Raw genomic sequence first — 19557 nt, 5'->3', positions numbered from 1 at the left:
AAACAAGCCAGAGAACCATTTTTGTGTCTCATCAGAAGAGCCACCCTGAAGGAATGAAGCTCATTCATGCTAGGCCAAAATTCTTCAGAATTCTGACTTCACCCGAAATGGCAAATGCTGGCAATTTCATGAGATCAGAAAGGAATCTGTCCTTGAAGGGAAATATACATAATGACTGCTTGCCCCACCAAACCTCTGCAACACAAACTTTTACAATCAAAAACTATACGTCAACAATAGAAGGAAGATACACAGGTATTAAAGTGTTGTATGTATTCTTTTTTCCATTTTCAGGCAATGACAAGAGAAATTGCAGCCTTCAATCCATATGAATTCACAATTTCATAATATTTTCAAATCCCTGAAATCCTATTGAAAATTAATGTGAGACCAAATATTATACATGCACAGTAGGTTTTATCTAATATAGCATTTCTAGATTTTTACTCATAGAGGACAAACCCTACATCGAGAACAAGAATTACAGAAGGCAAATGGTACCTGACAGTCTTAACCTACTGCGTGCTTGCTTTTTCCTCCCTTGTGGAACTGAACCTCTTACAACTATCAGAATCTAATCAGTTTAGGCTGTTTCTTTTTTAATCTGTCAAGCTACTTATGTGGGGAGGACGTTGATCTGTTGAAAAATACATATTTTTTTTCTGTAAATTGAATAAAAATATTAATTTATCCCAATGTTCTTTAATCAAATCATGTATATATGTTGAATTGCACGTGATGTTTAACTGTTATCATCAAATTGCTTTGACTGGAGACAATATTTTTGGTTCTATTAGCTCAATTGAAACAGCATTTTTTTGGGGGGGGGGATTTGCACTAATTTCTAGTGCTAATACTGTTTGTGCAATCTTTGTAATGGTCCAAATGTTATGTAATATATAAATATATTAAAATTGTAATAGACAAAATAAATTACTCCTGATACTAATTATAGATGGTATTTTTCCCCCCAGGTACATGTACTAGTTGCAACCTTAGCCCCAAATCGTTTGCTGAAGATTAAAATAATCACTGTTGTTCCTGGATTGGTACTGAGGAGAGCTCCATACTGTGGGATTATGGAGATTACGCCCATTGGCAGCTCTCTGCATAGCTGATCCTTGCAAATGCAGGCGATTGAAAACTCACCAGGGCTGGGGATATTTGAGCCCCAAATTTCTGTTGCTAAGCGAGACATTGTGAATTTTGTCCCATCTTTCTGCCTTTTCGGCCACGGTTGTTAAGTGAATCACCAGAGTTATTAAGTTAGTAACAAGCTTGCTAAGTGAATTTGGCTTCCCCATGGACTTGGCTTGTCATAAAGTCACAGAAGGGGATTCACATAATTGCTGGGTACTGCAACCGTCATAAATATGAATCCATTGACAAACATCCAAATTTTGATCACATGACCACGGGGATGATGCAACAAGTATGGAAAATGGTCATAAGTCACTTTTTCCAGTGCCTTTGTAACTTTGCTTACTAAATGAACTGTTGTATGTTGGGAACTACCTGACATGAAATGTTACTCTACTCCCCAGTATTTTTTTTTACAGGAAAAAAAGGGGAACTCTTCCATTGCTTCCACTCTGAAATTTCCAGCCTGGAGGCTAAGGGTGTAACAGATGTGACCCCAGATGTTTGAAGGCTTTCAAAGTTGCCCAGTACCATGGGAAATGCTAAAAAACCTTTGTTTTTCATTAGAATGTACCTAGCAATCAATTGTCTTTAATCTTCTAAATGTTTCTTCAAGGTTTATTATAAACTATACCTTCTCCTTTTGATTTTGCCCCCTGCTGCTTAAGAAAAAAAGTTCCATGTCCAAATCTAGTTTTTAAGTAAGCTGGGATCTGCAACTTTTGGATGTTAGATCAGGGAGATCAGGATAGCAGGAATCTAGCTTTGAATTGTTTTTATAAGCTAAGTAAAATAGTAAATTTACATTTGGAGTGCATAAGTATAATTTCTCATGTAATCTAGTTGGATGGATGGTAACGAGGAAAGTGATCTCAGTGGATAGGGAAAAAAAACTCTGCTGCAAATGCCATCATTTGGATCATCTGGGATGAGAAAACTGCCAATATTTTAAATCATTCACATACACAAAAAGCATGGCTGAATTTGCACAATACACTAATCCAAAGCCAAGTACATAACCCAGGTCAACATATTAGTGTACAGTATCCAGCTGGAGCTTGGCTTTTCTAAGTGAGCCATGTTTTTTAGCTAGACCATTCCCAGAGCTTCTGACACTGCCTTCACGTTAATTATTGAGAAAAATGTAAAATATTGATGCGTAATAGTGCAATCCAGTTTGCATGTTGAATGAACGTCGGCTCCTTTGTGCCACGAATGGCTTTTAGGAATGTTCCATTTTTTCCTCCCTGGGCACTGTCCTTTTGTAGTGTTTTCAATTGCTTTCATAATTGTACTGCACCACCCAGAGCCATGAGAAAGCTTTATAAAATTTCATAAACCAATACAAAATGTGCAAAATACAGGAGATGATTGGAGAAGCTAGGGCAGATTCTGCCCCCTCCCCATTTATTGCAAACCATGGTGTGTGGTTAAACTGAGGGGTTTGTTTGTTTTTTGGCCCTAAATGCTGAAGATCTTCAGTCTGATGCTCTTTAGATGAACTGACCGACAAAACTTGATGCCAGAGCATGGAGGAACCAGCGACCCGGATTCTCAGTCATCCAGGTTATGATTGTCCCAAAGGTGCTTTTTCAAAAGGCAAAGGTGCTTTCAAAAGATGTTTTGCTTCTCCTCCAAGAAGCTTCTTCATTTCTGCTTGGAGGAGAAGCGAAATGTCTTCAAGGAAAAAGCCCAGTTACCCTTTGAAAAAGCACCTTAGGCAACAGCTTTCCTGTCCGAAAAAGCATCATACATAACTTTCCACAGCCGGTTGTTTAACAAGGGGGTGAACTCCCAAGATGGAATCCTCTCAAGGGTTGCCTGAATTTCTGCAGCCCCGATCTGGTGGCTCCAGTAGGAGCAGGGCCAGAATGGACTTCCAGATCACTTTGAACTGCTGCCCTAATTTTACCGGGACTGCTCCGATCCTCTCCGTGTCTATGGAGATTCTCAGTCATCCAGGTCATGGTTGTCCCGAAGGTACTTTTTTTCCAAAAGGCAACTGGACTTTCTGGTTTTTCTTTGAAGATGTTTCGCTTCTCCTCTAAGAAGCTTCTTCAGCTCTGACTGGATGGTGGGGAGTGGAAGGATTTATATTCCTTGCAGACAGCTGGTCATTTGCAGTCTTCTCTCCCCCCCCCCCCAATCTAGTCAGAGATGAAGAAACTTCTTGGAGGAGAAGCGAAACCTCAAAGAAAAATAACCAAAGTCCAGTTGTGGGTGGGGGGGAAGCATATTTTGGAATCCTCCCCCTAGGTTTGCCTGTTGAAAGAAAGTCAGCGGCCACAAGGGATCCTCCAGGCCAGGGCACAAAACGAGCAGATCTGCCTTTCTGTTCCCCCTCCCCCCCCTTTTCACTTCCTCTTTCCTCCCTTCCCTTCCCCTTTCCTCCCTTCCCTTCTCCTTTCCTTCCTTTCCCTTCCCCACTTCCCTTCCTCTTCCTTTTCCTTTCCTTTCCTTCCTTCCCTTCTCCTTCCCTTCTGTTCCCCTCCCCTTTCTTTCCTTCCCCTTTCTCACTTCCCTTCCCCTTTCCTCCCTTCCCTTCTCCTTTCCTTCTTCTGTTCCCCTCCCTTTCTTTCCTTCCCCTTCCCTTCCCCTTGCCCCTCCTCCATTCCGTTTCCTCTCCTCCCTTCCTTTTTCTTCCCTTCCCCTCCTTTCCTTTCCTTCTTCCCTTCCCTTTCCAGCCCCGCCGAACGTCAGCGCGGCCAATCAGCCGCTTGCTTTCTTTTGCTCCGGCTGGCTCACGGGGGAGGCGGCGACCCTCCCCTCCCTTCCCCGCCTGGTTTCCCACACTCGGGGGACGGGGAGGGGGGACGGGGCCCAATGAGAGACGCTTTGCAAGGGAGGCCTGGCCCCGCCTCTCGGCTGCTCCTGCCCGCCCGTCTGCCCGTCCTCCGGGTTGAGCATGTAGCGGGGATGCCCAGATCCTCCCTCCCTCCCTCCTTTCCCCTCCCCGTTTAGTAAAACAGATGCATTTCATAGCTCCGGACGCGCGTTACTTTTCGAGGAGGATGTTGCAAGCTGGATGGCAAAAGTGAATCGGGGGAAAGGAAGTTTGTTTGGGGGGGTTGTTTTTTTTCCCCTCCTCCCCCCCCAAAAAAGCTGGATTCCAGTTTAAAGTTCACAAAGCATCCCTCTCCCCCTCCCAAAAAGTGCAGTCGGTTTTTTTTTTTTAATGCAAGATGGCGGACTTTCCCTGAACGGGCACAATCCGAGGACTCCACAAGCAGCCTGAAAACCTTGGCGAGGTAGGGCTTTTTTTTTTTTTTTTTTGGCAGCGGATCTTTGGCGCTGGGCAGATCAACCGAGTCCGGTGGTCGGAAGAAGGGTCACCCCTTCCCGGCTGAAGTGTGGGCGGTGGGGTGGGGGGCTGAAGAACGGCCAAGGCAAGGGGGAAAAAAATGCCCTCGCCTGCCCTTCCCTCCATACAAACAACCGTAGATCTCTCGAAGCCGACAAGAATCCGGCCGAGGAGGTTCGCCTCACCCGGGAAGATCCCGAGATCCGGAATCGCGCTTTGGGGAGCAGGGCGAGAAGAGCCAAGGGCGGCACCTCTCTCCCCCGGCCCCCGATTTTCTGCCCGGGATCCCGCTCCTTGGGGGCTGAACTGGGTGGGAACCCGAGTAGGGAAAAAAGGAGGGGGTGGGAAAAAAACACCTTCCCCAAATTTAGAGAATTTAATGCCCCCCCCCTCCCCAAAAAAGGCAGAACCTAGGAAGGGATGATGGGTCCTAGGAAGTGTTTCCAAAGAGCTGGCTTCCTATGGCAAAGAAGAACGTATGGAAGCCCCTCATCCACCCCATAAGCCCTCCGCCTCTATTGTTGGCGGTGGGTGTCGGAGCGTGTTGTGTTCTGGTTTTGTGATGATTCAGAGGTTTTGGGGGAAACTGGATGGACGGAGGGCGGCGGGGGCCAGACCCAGGCCTGTTCTGGGAAGGAAGCGAGATCTATAACTATAACCCATTCACACCACTTTGAGCTTGGGGGGGGGGAAAAATAAAAATAAATAGAAAGGAGATCTCTGCACTAGTCACTTCACAACTGGTGGATGCGTTGCAACAATGGGTTGTTGGGTTGGCCAAAGCCAACGGTGGGTCTCCACCGATAAGACAAAAGGTGGTAGTAGCTGCTGCAACTTAGGGTGCCCTCCGCAAAACCCATGGGCTGTCAAGGAGAGGTAGGTTTGAGGTGAGTGAGTTTGACCGCCAGGTTGGAGGAGAGATGAACAGGCTGGAATAAATTAAACACAGGTGAAGGGCTTGCTGTGAACCGTACAGGTAGTCCTCAAGACCGCAGTGGAGGCCAAAATTCCTGTTAGGGGAGACATGCTTTAACTGAGTTTTGCTGTGTTTTACGATCTGTCTTGCCATAGTTGTTAAGTGAATCACTGCAGTTGATAACTTAATATTTTAGTAATAATAACTAAATAATAATAATAATAACAATAATACTAATATACTAGTAACTTAGTAATTTGGTTATGAAGTGAATCTGGTTTCCCCATGGATTTTGCTTGTCAGAAGTTAGAAGAGAAGGAGAAACTTTTTGAGAGAGAGAACAATCAACCCATGGAACAGAAGTTACCCTCGGAAGTTGTGGGAGCACCATCACTTGAGACTTTCTAGAAGAGACTGGACTGCCATCTGTCAGCAATGGTGTAGGGTCTCCTGCTTGGGCAGGGCATTGGACTAGATGACCTAGAAGGTCCCTTCCAACTCTTATTATCTGTTAAATCTGTCTGTTAAAGTTCGCAAAAGTGGATCATATGACCTTGGGAAACTGCAACCATCATAAATATGAATCACTTGCTAAACATCTGAACATTGGTCATGTGACCATAGGGATGCTGCTGTGGTTGTGTGAAAAATGGTCCCTTTTTAAAGTGCTGTCTTCGGCCACTTTATTTTGAACGGTCACTAAATGAAGTATTGTAAGTCGATTACCTGTGCTCAATTTATTGTAGGGTTTTTCTTATTACTTCTGGAGTACCAAGATGGTGCGCAGAAGAATTTCTCCAAGCTTATGGAGCTCAATCAGGAATTTGAGCTGGGTTTACCACCTCCAACTCTGTAATCTTGGGGTTCCAAATAGGACACCACCACCCCTTTTGGGCATCCACCTGTCTCTGGGCTCCAGGCCACTCCTTTATCAAAAAGGTTCTTTGCATTTTTAAAAAAAGTATATAGGAATAGCCACTATCATGGAATAAGGTCTCCTGCCTTAAGTGGGGATTGTACTAGAAAGAGCTCTGCTGAAGATCTACCCTAAGCCTTCCAAACCCTCCCAGCTTTAAAATTCTACGTTCATTCATATTTTCAAGGCTACTTGGGCCATTGTGATGTTTAGAATAATAATCCTGACAGAAGTCAGAGTTTCCTTAAAGTGTCCAGCCACTAAGGAGGAAAAACATAGGCTGGGATGCTACTTGATTATCTGGGCCATCGAAAGCAACTTCTTGTCTCTTAGAAGAGAAGTATTTTATAATAAGCCAGAATTCCCATGGCAACCATGGAGACTGTAGAATTAAAGTATAGTTGGGCTAGGGGAAATTTTAGGCTGTTGGAGAGAAGCACAAGAGGATGGAGTGGAGTGGAGCCTGTCCAGAATCTGCTCTCTGTCCAGTCGCTATTCATGCTGTTGCCTCAAGATCCTTGTGAGGTACAGTAGCCAGTATGTGTAGACCAGGGGTGGGGAATTCTGGGAGTTGAAGTCCACAAGTCATAAAAGGGCCATGGTTTCTCCACCCATGGTGTAGACTTTTTAGCTGTGACAAAGTCACATTGCCAAGGATGAATCACAAGTCTATGTGGCACTGTGACTGTGGGAATGTTCCACAAAACTATGTCATATTGCGACGGGATGCCCCCTCAGAAGTTTCCCGAGATCCCTGCAAGAATCTACTACATCATCTTGAGGGGACTATTGTCCAATGGCTAAATGATCTACATACCCGGGCAGTGGCTTAATGACCCTACTAATTGCTCATATATGATCTAATTTTATTCATCATTTTAGTTCATCATTCGTATTGTGTGTTTTTAAAATAATTCACAGTTCTGGTTGTTTTGTACAGGTAGTCCTTGACTTAAGATCACAATTGAGCCCAAAATTTCTGTTCCTAAGCGAGACAAGTGAATTTTGTCCCATTTTATGACCTTTCTTGCTGCAGTTGTTAAGTGAATCACTGCAATTGTCAAATTAGTAACACAGTTGTTACCAGTTTAACGCTTTTATTAAGTTATAAGATAAAATACCAAAATAAATAGGAAGATACAGGAAGGGGGAGAGAAAAGTGAGGAGAAACTGGGGAAAAGAAAAGAAGAAACATTGACTTCCATCTGTTGCAGTAAAAAAAAGGTATTAACATCAAACCACAACTTTTCGTTTTTCCATAATAATATTAAGTAGCCATTTCTATAAAAACATATCAATCTAATCGGTAAAACCCAAAATCAAAGTTTCATTTTTTTTTCCACTTCAAGCACAAAGTTCATGTGGAAATGAAGGTACTTATATTCTTTCCTTTAACCAAAATGGTCAATTTTGCCATTTCTGCCAACTCCATCAGCTTCTGTACCCATTCGTCCATCGTAAGAATCAAAGTGTTCATCCATTTTAGTGCACATAATAGTTTTGCTGCTGTCAACATATATAGGATCAAAGTTCCAAAATTTTTCTCCAAGTCTTTTTCCATTAAACCCAAAAGAAAAATCTCTAGTTTTATATCATGAATCCGAATCAGTTGCCAAGCGTTCAAATTTTGATCACGTGACTATGGGGCAGCTGCAGTGGTTGTAAGTGTGAAAAACTCATAAGTCACTTTGTCAGTGTTGCTGTAAGTTCGAACGTTTGCTAAACAAACTGTTGTAAGTTGAGGACTACCTGAATTTCGATACACATTTTATATGCTGTTTTGTGTATTTTATGCATGATGCATTCTGTTATGCCAGACAGAATAAATAAATAAAAATCTGTCCGTCACTCTGTCTTGGGCTGACAGAAATCTTTCCCATAAATTAGGAGAAAATGTTTCTTTGTTCCTACACTGCCAAGTTGTATTTCCTTGTCTTAATGTAGCCTGGTCATGCTATTTATCAGCCAAGTGTGTGCCATTTTGTTTTTCAGAGCAAGCTATGATCACTATGGGATAAATGATGCTCATGCTTTCATCCTAAGGACTGAGGAATAGAAACAGCTGGAATCTTGGAGGAGACTTAAATCAAGCATATACAAACAGAAAGTTCTAGAACTCTGGAAGAATATCTGAACTCATGATAGGTATTCTTGGGCTACAACTGGTTTAATTTTAGGGGAGAGTTTCTAGGTAGTCCTTGACTTACGACTAGTCACTTAAGAAGCGTTTGAAGTTACAAAGGACCCTCAAAAGTTACTGAGGGCCTGTTGTTGAAATTACGAAAGATGCACACACATTTCTGTGGTCATGTAATTGCATTTTGGCACTTGGCAACCTGCTCAAACTTACAGACATTTGCAGCATCTCGTGGCCATGGTTTGTGGTGTTTTTTGCCAGCTTCCGGTGTTTACTTCCGATTTCTGGCAAAAAAAAATAAATGATTTGCTTAACGACCGTGATATTTGCTTAACAACCACAGTGCTGGCTTAGCGACCAAATGCTGAAAAATTGAGTCTGGTCACCCAAAGCCTCAACTTATGACCAGGCTTAATTACAGTTGTAAGTTGAGTGCTGTGTTAGATAAAGTCAACAAAAATCATTTTCATCCTACAGTCTTTCCTCATCTCCCCCCGCTCTTCATTTTGTCTTCAAAAAACAGGTCTAAAAAGGCCATTACTGGCCCTACAACGAGAAAGGCGCTTATCATATTTAAGAAAGACCACCTAGCACAGGGGTATCAAATTCGAGGCCCGTGGGCCGGATCAGGCCCACAGGGTGCTTAAATGTGGCCCATGGGGCCAGCCTGGAAATAGGACCAGCCCGCGGTGCCTCTGGCAGCCAAAACGGGGCACGGGAGGGGCATTGATGAGGTGCAGGAGGCCGTCTAAGCTGAACACCCCCCTCCCTCTCCCCGTGGCCGGCCCACGGAGAACTACAATTTCCATCTTGCCCTTCAAGAAATCCAGTTTGACACCCCTGATTCCTAGCATGATTTTCCTGAGTGTGTAGGTAGTGTTCACTCAAGGCCATGATGGATTCTGCACTTTGCCCCAATATTGAACTTGGATGGCCTTGTTCACATCTGTGTTTATGTGCATCAGCATAAAAGACATCATCACAGAAGCTGTTGTTTGTGCAAGTGGGCAAAGCATGACGTTCACACTCTTCAAGGATGTGTGCCTCTCGTAACATCACCTCACAGAACCCTTTTGTTACCTCAGCGGCAGTAGCTCAGTAGGACAGGAAAACAATACCACACGGACGAATATGAATTGTCTGGCCTAAGGCCTTTTGCTGCCTGAGGTACACTAAGGAATTGACAGTTACATCATTTAAACTTACATCATTTCATTTAGTGACCGTTTGAAGTTACAACACTGAACGGTCTGAAAAAAGGTATGAAAAAAGTGACTTATGACCGTTTTTCACACTTAACGACTGTTGCAGCCTTCAGATGCTTGGCAAATTACCAGAATTCAGATGCTTGGCAAATTACTCATATTTACGATGGTTGCATTGTCCTGGGGTCATGTGATTTTTGCCTTTTGCAAATTTGTGACAAGCAAAGTCAGCGGGGAAGCCAGATAACAACTTTGTCGCAAACTTAACTGCAATGATTCACTTAACAAACGTGGCAAGAAAGGTCGTAAAAGAGGGCAAAACTCATCTAACAAATCTCTCACTGAGCAACCGAAATTTTGTCCTCAATTGTGGTCATAAGTTGAGAAACTATCTGTATTATAGATATTATTAACGTTTTAAGAATTGTATCGTTAATATGTGATTGGGTAACTCATGTTTTTCATTCCCACATTTACATGAGGGTACAGTGGAGATAAGACCTCTTTTAAACCCATTTGGAAATTGAGCTTGTGGAGATCCTGGGAAAGGAAAGGGGTTTATGAAGATCAGGAGCAACTTCTCTCGTTGATACTAGGAAGACTTTAAAAAGACAGTCTCATTTTCTTCAGATTAAACGTCTCCCTATTCTGCATGATTATCAGCTTAGAAGAACTATAGGGAACCTATCCATCTATATTCAAAAATGAGTTCTTGGAGTGTTAGGCCTTGGTGCCCTCTGAGCTTGGTTGTTTTCTTTCAGATGTTTCATTACCCAACTAGGTAACATCATCAGAAAAAGCAATGGCCAGGGGTGGGCTTCAAAAAATTTAGCAACCAGTTGTCTGCCCAGTTGCTGGGTGGGTGTGGCCATTGTGGGCTTGGCCTAGTTGGCCTCTTGCACCACAGCAGGGGTTTCCTCAAGTCTCCGAGAGGGTGAAAATGGCTTCTCCGGGCTCCGAAGGCTCTGTGGAGGCTGGAAATGGGCCTGTTTCTGGCCTTCCGGAACTTCCAGTAGGCCTGTTTCTTGCTCTCCACAGACTCCAAAGGCTTTCCTCGAGCCTCTGGGAGGCCTGTTTTCCCCCCTCCCTGTGCTCTGGAGGCCAGAAACGGGCCCATTTCCAGCCTTCTGGAGCCTACGGGAGGCCCGTTTTTCACCCTACCTGAGCCTCCAAATAAGTTCTGCACTTACCTGGGATCCAAAACTGGCCAGGTGGAGACTCTGGGGAGGGAAGGGGAGGGGTGGGCGGGGCCAGCCAGTCATGGCAACTACCAGTTTGGAGAACCAGATGTAAAATTAATATCTGATTCGCCCGAACCGGTGCAAACCGGTAGCAGCTCACCCCCTGCTTATGGCCCTTTAAAGACCATCTAATAAAATGTGGTAATCCTCATTTAGTGACCAACAAATGGGACTGGCAACTTAATTGTTAAGCAGTCTCCCACTAAGTGAAACCACAACTGTGCTTGCCATCTTACGTCGCCTTTCGTTTGCTTTACAGACCTGCAAAGATCATAATAGGAGGATTGGTCACAAAATTACTTTTTCATCGCTATTGCAAGTCGCTAAATGAGGTGTCGCTAAACAAGGACCACTGTATAAGTTTTCATTGACTTCAACCACTTCTTCAGGGGCAAGTGTTATAGAATTCAGGTAAATAAATGTGTGTGTAGAATTCAGCCTAATAAGTCCCAAACCTGGTTAATTGGCTTAGAAAAATGCCCCATTATGATCAGTAAGACTTCTATTAATAGATGTTTTTACACCATAAGTGCTCTTCATCTTATTCTGAGGGGTCCTCAAAGTTGGCGACTTTAAGACTTGTGGACTTCAACTCCCAGAATTCCCCAGCCAGCTGGCTGGGGAACTCTGGGAGTTGAAGTCCACAAGTCTTAAAGTCGCCAACTTTGAGGACCCCTGCTCTACCACCTGATTTCCTTCCTTAGGCTTGCTTTAAATCTCCTGATTTCACAGCTTCCTCTTTCATTTATTCCTTTTTTTCCTCAGAAGAAACGCAAAATAACAAGTAGAGAGTCCTTGACTGACAACGGTTCATTTAGTGACCGTTTGAAGTTACAACGACACTGAAAACAGTGACTTAGGACCGTTTTTCACACTTGCGGCGTCTCCATGGTCACGTGATCAAAATTCAGATGCTTGGCAACTGACTCATATTTATGACGGTTGCTGTGTACCAGGGTCACTTGTTCCACTTTTGCGACCTTCTGACAAACAGTGAGGAAGCCATATTCATTTTCCTAACCGTGTTGCTAGCTGAACGAACAACTGCAGTGGTTCACTTAACAACTGGGGCCAGGAAGGTCTTAAAATAAAGCAAACCTCAATTAACAAATGCCCATTGGGGCTCCATTTGTGGTCATATGTCGAGAACTACCTGAAGAATGTCCTTGTTTCCAGCAGTTGGAAGCATTAACAGCAGACTACTTCAAAGGCTTCAGCTCCAATACCATTTTTAATATAAACAGTCCTCAGTTAATTACTGTAATTAGGACCGGCAACTTGGTTCCTAAGTGATATCGTCATAAAGCAAAACATCTCGTGACCATGCCAACTTACGACAGCCTTTCCGCTACTGTCCTTTTAAGACGGGTGTCAAACTGGATTTCATTGCCAGCCGCCTCAGGATTGTGTTTGACCTGGGGGGCATGGCCAGGATGGGTGTGAGCAGGGGGCGTGACCAGCTCGATGTCACTCGTCGAGGCCCTGTTTTCGGCCCCGACGGTCTTCTTCAGCCCTCTGCCAGAGAAAATGGAGTTTGGGGGGGAGCATGCATGCCCCCCCGGCTCCATTTTTGCTGGCAGAGGCACCACGGGTCAGTCCTTTACTCTTTTCTAGGGTGGCCCTGCGGGCCAGATCTAAGCACCCCATGGGCTGGATCCGGCCCGCTGGCCTTGAGTTTGACACCCATGTTTTAAGAGCATCCCTCATGGGCGTTAAACACAATGGCACTTGACTGTGACTTGTGAGTTCTTGCTAGCTTCCCCATTGACTTTGCTTGTCCAAAGCTGGTTGTGAAGATCGCCAGTTATAATCACATGACTGCAGGGATTGTGTGACCACCAGGGTTGCGTTCTAGTTGCCAAACCCGCTTATCAAAATTACCTGGCCACTGGGATGCTGGGACGGCCACAACTTCAAGAACCTCCCTTTTTTTTTTTTTTTTTAGCCCTGTTGTAATTTGGAACAGCTGGTGAAAAGAGTAGCTGGTAAGCAAGGACTATCTGTAGAGATTAACTGATGGGGGTTGTTTGCCTTGGTTTAATGAGTTTTAAAGATTGTCTACAAACAGAGAGAAAAAAAAGTTGAGTTGGAAAAGCCACCAGCTGTGATCGTAACTTCCTACTATTGCCTTGGGCTGGATCTGCTATTTCCTTCTGTAGTGGTAAAATGTGGAACCTTCCCTTATTTTCTTTATTCTCTAAACCAATCCAGAAGAATGGAGTAAAAAAAAAATTGGCTTCTGAACATCCGAAGAGTTGTATCTGCACGCATAAGGCTACTCAGCACTTCTCTTAGGGGCAGCAGAAGCTCACGGATAATTATTTACAGTTTCCAGGGCTAAACCCATCCCTAAACGATGATAGGGCAGGTTCTTTTCTCTCGCAGAGACTGGTCATAAGACAGGCTAATTCTATTATCTCAATCTTGTTTAAGGAAACCACCTCTTCAAAGAATTACAGGCCAGTATTACCTGAACACTTGCACACATTCCAGAGCTTTGCACAGCCCTATTTCTTAGGCAAAAAAGTCTATGAAAAAGGAAGTGATTGTATTTTGAAATCTGTAGGACAGGCAACCCCAACCTGTGGGCCACGAACTGGGCTGCGGCCTATTGGCCATTGGGCCGTGTGAGTAACTGGCCAGGGTGTGCGCATGTGCCCATGGAGCCACTCATACGAGGTGGGGGGGGAAAGGGGAGGGGCCTGTGGGAGGGGCCTGTGGATGTGCACATGCATGCACACGCACAAATACAAGTGGCCCCACTTATGCAGGCATTCCTGGCTCCGCCTGTGCAGGCACCCACAGCCGCACTTGCACGAGCATTGTTGTGGGGGCTCAGAGCCCCTCTTGGGTGAGCAACGGGTGTTCACACTGGGCATGCCTCTCCCACAAAACCATCTCCTCTTCTCCCCCCCCTCCCCACTCCAGGCCGCCAACCCCGAAATGTTGGGGAACTCTGCGATAGGAGACACTCCTCCTTCTGAAGTTCCGTTCCTACTTCAAGTCGTAGGTTGAGGACTATCTCTAAACCTGGTTTCTTTTGAAAATTAGAGATAGAAGGGGTTTGAGTACAAGACTTTGGAATTTTCTGCATGTGTGCAGGCATGCTATGAGCCGGTGATAGATTCTCAACCTTAGTAGAACCTTAATAGAAGCAAGGATTTTAATGCCATGCCTTTTCCTTTCCTTTCCTCCCCTCCCTCCCCTCCCTCCTCCTCATTCCCTTCCTTTCCCCATTCCTTTCTTTTCTTTTCCTAATAGAAGCAAGGTTTCAGTCTTAGGATCACATTAGTTAGGCTACTTAAAATTCAGGCTTCCTTAAAGATGTGCTCCATTAAGTTCTTTGCAGGCACAATGTTGAAAGCTAGATAAAAACCCTCCCTAGGAGTTCCCAGAGTAAGTGTTTTATGGCGCAAGACCTCTGCTTTATTTTGGTAAGATTTATGTCCATACCTGAGGGACAATAAAGGAAACTGTTTAGAACAGCTGTTCCAGCTTGGTGGACTGGTGGGGGGAGGGGGAAGAGGAGACTGTGGTGTGCGAACAGCAGGTGCTCACGCCTTGTGCGCACAGTTCCATTTGCACAAGCGGCAGGTGCACTCGCCCTCCGCTCTCACAAATAGCAATAGCACTTAAGACTTATATACTGCTTTAGAGTGCTTTACAGTCCTCTCTAAGTGGTGTACAGAGTTAGCATACTCCTCCCAACAACTTGGGTCCTCAAATGAAGTTTTGCCCGCGTGTCCACCACTCCCACAAGTGGAGCTTTCTGTGTGTGAACACTGGCCCGCTGCTTGTCTGGCCCGGTTCCTAATCAGCTGCGGCCCAGGGATTGAGAATATCTGGCTTAGAAGAACCTTAATATGTCTTTCTTAGTTTTTAGAGTCTGAATGAGATTGATTCAAATGCATACGGCCTCATATAATGAAAAAACTCTTTTAAAAAAAAAAATCACATTTTCCCTTCCTTCCCTTTTCTTTTTTTAAATCCAGGGTGCACGAAGAGTTATTAAGAAGTTGTTGCTCGTTGCCTTTTCCTTCGGACATCAAGTTGTCTTACCGAATTGCACAATGGCGATGCTGCTAAGGGCCGAAATTGGGAGAAGCCACCTTGCAGGGCTGTAGGGCCCAAAGCCCATGACCGGATAAGCCTCTGGAAAGCTTGAAGGGTTGAAACTTGAATTGGTTTGGCTCGTTGCCTTTTCATCAGAGAGGAAATGGCGAGCAAACGAAAATCCACCGTGCCTTGCATGGTCCCGGCGAAAGAGCCGGATATGGATCTAGAAGCCATATCGGATGTTGAGGAGGTGTTACCGGTGATGACCTCTGCGGGAAGCATGTCAAGTGATGAAGACTCTGGAGAGTGTGCCGATTCAGACAGCCAGCTAAGTAAAAAAGTTGAAGGCGGCTACGAATGCAAATACTGTACCTTCCAAACTCCTGATTTAAACATGTTTACTTTCCACGTGGATTCTGAGCACCCCAACGTGGTCCTCAGCTCATCTTACGTCTGCCTTGAATGCAAATTTGTGACCAAACGGTATGATGCCCTTTCGGAACATAATACTAAATACCATCCCGGAGAGGAGAACTTTAAACTGAACATGGTCAAACGCAACAACCAAACTATCTTTGAGCAAACGGTGAATGACCTGACTTTCGATGGGAGTTTTGTCCAAGAGGAGAAAACGGGAGAAGAATCGGAAGGCTCAGAAAGCCACTTGACCGGCATTTCCATCAGCAAAACCCCCATTATGAAAATGATGAAGAATAAGAATGAAACAAAGCGAATTGTGGTTTTTCACAATGCCGAGGATGATCCCACGGAAGATAAAGATGGTGACACCGATGCGGAGTGTGAGGAAATCGTAGAAAAAGGAGCCGCTGCCAGTTCGGATACCAACACAGATAATTCCTCAGCTGGGGAAGCCATCCCCATGGTTGTGAACCCCACCGCGGTGATTCAGCCTGCTCAGGTGATCACCACTCTCGCCTCTCCACCGACGTCTAATTTAATTTCCAAAGTCTTGATCCCTATTAATAGCATCCCAGCCTATAACACCGCTTTGGATAACAACCCTCTCTTGCAGAACACTTACAACAAATTCCCATATCCAACTGTGTCAGAAATTGCGCTTCTGGCTACTCAAGCTAAATACACTGAGGAACAAATCAAAATCTGGTTCTCTGCCCAACGCTTAAAACACGGGGTGAGCTGGACCCCAGAAGAAGTCGACGAAGCAAGAAGGAAGCAGTTTAATGGCACGGTACATACCGTTCCTCAGACAATTACGGTGATTCCAGCACATATTTCAGCAGCTAGCAATGGTCTGCCTTCTATTTTGCAGACTTGTCAAATCGTCGGCCAACCGGGCCTCGTCCTTACGCAAGTGGCGGGAACTGGCACGCTTCCGGTGACGGCCCCCATCACCTTGGCGATGGCAGGAGTTCCAAACCCAGCCCAACTACAGAAAGCCCAGGGCCAAGCGACGCAGCCTGTTCCTGAAAGTAAGCAAGTAGCGGCTGTTCCCGCTCCCCAGCTTACGAAATCGGAGGTGGTGGCGGCTGCAGCCACCACCAACATTGACATGGTTGCCGTCCGGGCGAAGAAGACGAAAGAACAGCTGATGGAACTAAAAGTCAGCTACCTCAAAAGCCACTTCCCTCTTGATTCAGAGATAATCCGGCTGATGGAAACCACAGGGTTGACGAAGGGGGAGATTAAAAAATGGTTCAGCGATACCAGGTACAACCAGAGGAATTCAAAGCACAATTATCACAATCATCAGAACAGCGATTCCTGCACTATCGTTATTGACTCCAGCGATGAAACGAGTGAACCCCTCGCGCTGGTCCAGCCACCCCAGAAGCAGTCTTCTGGGGTGAAGTTCAAAGACAAAACTGCGGAGCAACTTAAAGTCCTCCAAGACAGTTTCCACAACCACACAGTCCTTTTTGAGGAGGAATTGAACAGGATATGTTCGGAAACAAAGCTGGCCAAGGAAGAGGTAGAGGCCTGGTTTGCAGAACAGAAAAAAATGAGTGGTTCTACAGAAGAAGGTGAGGAGTTGGCTGAAGGTCGTGCCGAGAGTCAGAAGGAAATTGCTGCAGCGGAAACCTCTGGAGGTGAAGGCTCTGGAGTTCTAAAGGCAGGGAAGCAGGCCAAAAAGTCTCCGGAACAATTGCACATGCTCAAAATGTCATTCATCCGAACTCAGTGGCCTTCTTCCGAGGAGTACGACAAGTTGGCCCAAGAAACGGCACTTCCTCGAACGGACATCGTGAGTTGGTTTGGGGACACTCGCTATGCCTGGAAAAACGGTGGCTTGAAATGGTACTACTACTATCAAGGGAACAACGCAAACAGTGCCAATGGTCAAGGCCATTCCAGGCGGAGGGGGAGGGGAAGGTCCAAGGGGAGGGGTCGGGGTCGGACACGTGGGCGGCTGACGTCCAACAAAAGGCTCAAACCTTGGGACCGAACCCCAGTCATCAAGTTTAAAACTGGAAAAGCAATCCTCAAGGATTATTACCTGAAACACAAGTTTCTGAATGAGCAGGATCTCGATGAACTGGTTGCGAGATCACACATGGGCTACGAGCAGGTCAGGGAATGGTTTGGAGAGAAGCAGAGGCGAGCCGATCTTGGCGTTGAGCTGTTTGACGAAGAAGACGAGGAAGAGATGCTGGATGAGCCGGAGGAGGAAGAGGAGGAAGAGGAGGATGAAGAAACAGACGACAGTGACAACTGGGAGCCACCACGACATGTTAGGCGTAGGTTGTCAAAATCCGACTGACTTGGACGTCCTTGGCATTGTCGGAACGCAACCTTGCCAACTAATTGGCTTTGCCAAGTGATTGGTGCTGACCTCCATCTAAGCAGTTGCATACTTTTGAGTTTGCTCCATGTTGAAGGCAGCATTGAGAGACAGATTCTTGACTCCGATGCAAACTTGTGGAGCAGGATTGGAAAAGCAAGTCTGGAACTTAAGACTTCCCAAGTCTCCAGAAAGTTAGCCGTTGTCTATATCTGCTGATAGAGAGGCACGTTGAAGGGACCGTATGCTCAATTGCCTTATGTTTGCTTCCAAAAATCCTGTAAGGAAAGAGGTTCAGTTTTTTTTAAAAAAAAGAAAATGATAACCTCTTTGGGCTGAAAGAATTGTCACTAAATGAAAGGGCTCACGGCATCCCTATTGATAAGCTGCATGTCAGTTTTCTTCCCTCCAAGCCGAAGAAAGCCTTTGTGAGAAACTTTAGGTCCTTGAAAGGAGGTCCCGCAGAAGAGAATCAAGATTTGTTGGCTATCTTCCCAGCATGCAAGATGTTAAATCACGGATTTCAGTTACAGGAAGAGAGATCCTGGTAGAAGGTGGAGGGAGATTAAAACCCCATAGTTCTCCAGAGAAGTTGATGGGCTTGTTGAGACTTGAGACTAAAACACCATTGGTTGGACATGCATTAATTTCTTACCCTGAGTAGGTGGCTGGCCACAGTGACCCCTTTGGCTGAGTCTAGAAAAAAATAAGATGATTTGGGGAGAAAGGATACCAAAGGGGGGAAACCATGGAAGGGTGACAGTTGCTTGGGGTTTTTGAGGTTTTTTTTTTAAAAGAAAAGAAATTAGAGGAAAGGACTATCTTTGTTACATACAGAGCCTGTGTACTAGGTTTACAGAACTCCTGTTGAATGTGTCTCTCTAGCTGTGTTCAGGGAATCGGGGTCCGAAGTATGTTTTTATATTAAAACTAATCAGTGTATATCATATTTAAATACTAGAATCAATCAATGCAGCCAATACCAAAAACTTGCGTTTGATTGTGCAATTCTTTTTTCCCTTCCGTCTATCAAAGAAACGTTTTCAGAGGAAAATCCATTTTCTCTCTAAAGTTCTGCAGGACAGTTTCTCTAGTGAAAGGTTCATGGCGGAGAGGTCACCCAAGGGACTTGATTGAAAGCGAAACTCATGATTTTGTTTTTGCCTTTAATTGTCGTTTTCTACCCCCTTGTATCAAAGCTATTTGGGCCAGTGTTTCTTGTCCTTGGAAACTTGAAGATGGGTGGACTTCAATTCTCAAGAATGTGTGAAGATGGGTGGACTTCAATTCCCAGAATGTTGGAAATCTTAATGTGTAAACTTCAACTCCCACAATTCATGGCTGGCAGGAGAATTCGGGGAGTTGAAGTCCACGTATCTTCGAGTTGCCAAGGTTGAGAAACTCTGTTTTGGGCAGTAGAACTTGGTTCTGGTGCTCCTCTTCCTAAGAGAAAATGAATGTCCACCTGAGGGAGGAAGTGATTCTGCCCAAGCGGAAAACAATTCATGAATCACAGGTTCCTACCAAACCATTTCCAGCCAGGTATCTCCGTTTTCTGGTCCGAATGTACCACCTACCAGCTGAGATTCCTTAAAATTTCTGCCTGCCACAAGAAGACTGGAAAGTGTTAAACACATGATTGGGATTGAAACCAGTTCAGCAGGTTGACAGCTAATCTTGGTAGGTCAGGTCTCTCAACAAGATGTCAGTAATGCACCTGTCTGGCTGGCTCTTGGTTCCAAAATGGTTTTTTTCCTCCCAGAAATGATCAGAATCTTATATACATACATACGCAAAGACTTTCAGGATTGTAGAGTTGTTGGATTCTTACTCTGAGAAGATGCCATTTTTGCAATTTCATGCAAGGTCTCGCTCCAAAATACC

The 19557-nt window shown here is 45.0% G+C and overlaps 2 protein-coding genes across 7 annotated transcripts in view; both read left to right on the top strand.

The window, feature by feature from the left end:
• Nucleotides 1-586, top strand: part of ATAD2 (ATPase family AAA domain containing 2) — a 36123-nt gene extending 35537 nt beyond the window's left edge. For both annotated transcript variants that reach the window (XM_087962164.1, XM_087962163.1), the window contains exon 28: nt 295-586. In XM_087962164.1, the coding sequence (XP_087818290.1) occupies nt 295-348 (54 nt within the window). In that variant the 3' untranslated portion in view covers nt 349-586. The remainder of the gene's footprint in view (nt 1-294) is intronic.
• Nucleotides 587-3907: 3321 nt separating this feature from the next.
• ZHX1 (zinc fingers and homeoboxes 1) lies at nt 3908-18662 on the top strand. Of its 5 annotated transcripts, none has more exons than XM_087962147.1 (3): nt 3908-4388; nt 8266-8418; nt 14849-18662. In XM_087962147.1, exon 3 carries the CDS (start codon nt 15073-15075, stop codon nt 17650-17652), a length of 2580 nt encoding a protein of 859 aa, XP_087818273.1. In that variant the 5' UTR covers nt 3908-4388; nt 8266-8418; nt 14849-15072; the 3' UTR covers nt 17653-18662. The 5 variants fall into 5 exon arrangements, with proteins under 5 accessions (XP_087818273.1, XP_087818276.1, XP_087818275.1 ...); XM_087962149.1 differs by lacking the exon at nt 8266-8418 and adding an exon at nt 12802-12841 and having other exon boundaries at nt 4315-4388; XM_087962151.1 differs by lacking the exon at nt 3908-4388 and adding an exon at nt 12802-12841 and having other exon boundaries at nt 8295-8418.
• The last annotated feature ends 895 nt before the right edge of the window (nt 18663-19557 follow it).

Source organism: Notechis scutatus, chromosome 3 (assembly GCF_049901735.1).
Source record: "Notechis scutatus isolate UNSWTSFEM ecotype Mainland chromosome 3, rNotScu1.2, whole genome shotgun sequence".
Taxonomy (NCBI): domain Eukaryota; kingdom Metazoa; phylum Chordata; class Lepidosauria; order Squamata; family Elapidae; genus Notechis; species Notechis scutatus.
The sequence above is the reverse complement of the archived record's forward strand: the minus strand, read 5'-3'. Positions and strand labels throughout refer to the sequence as shown.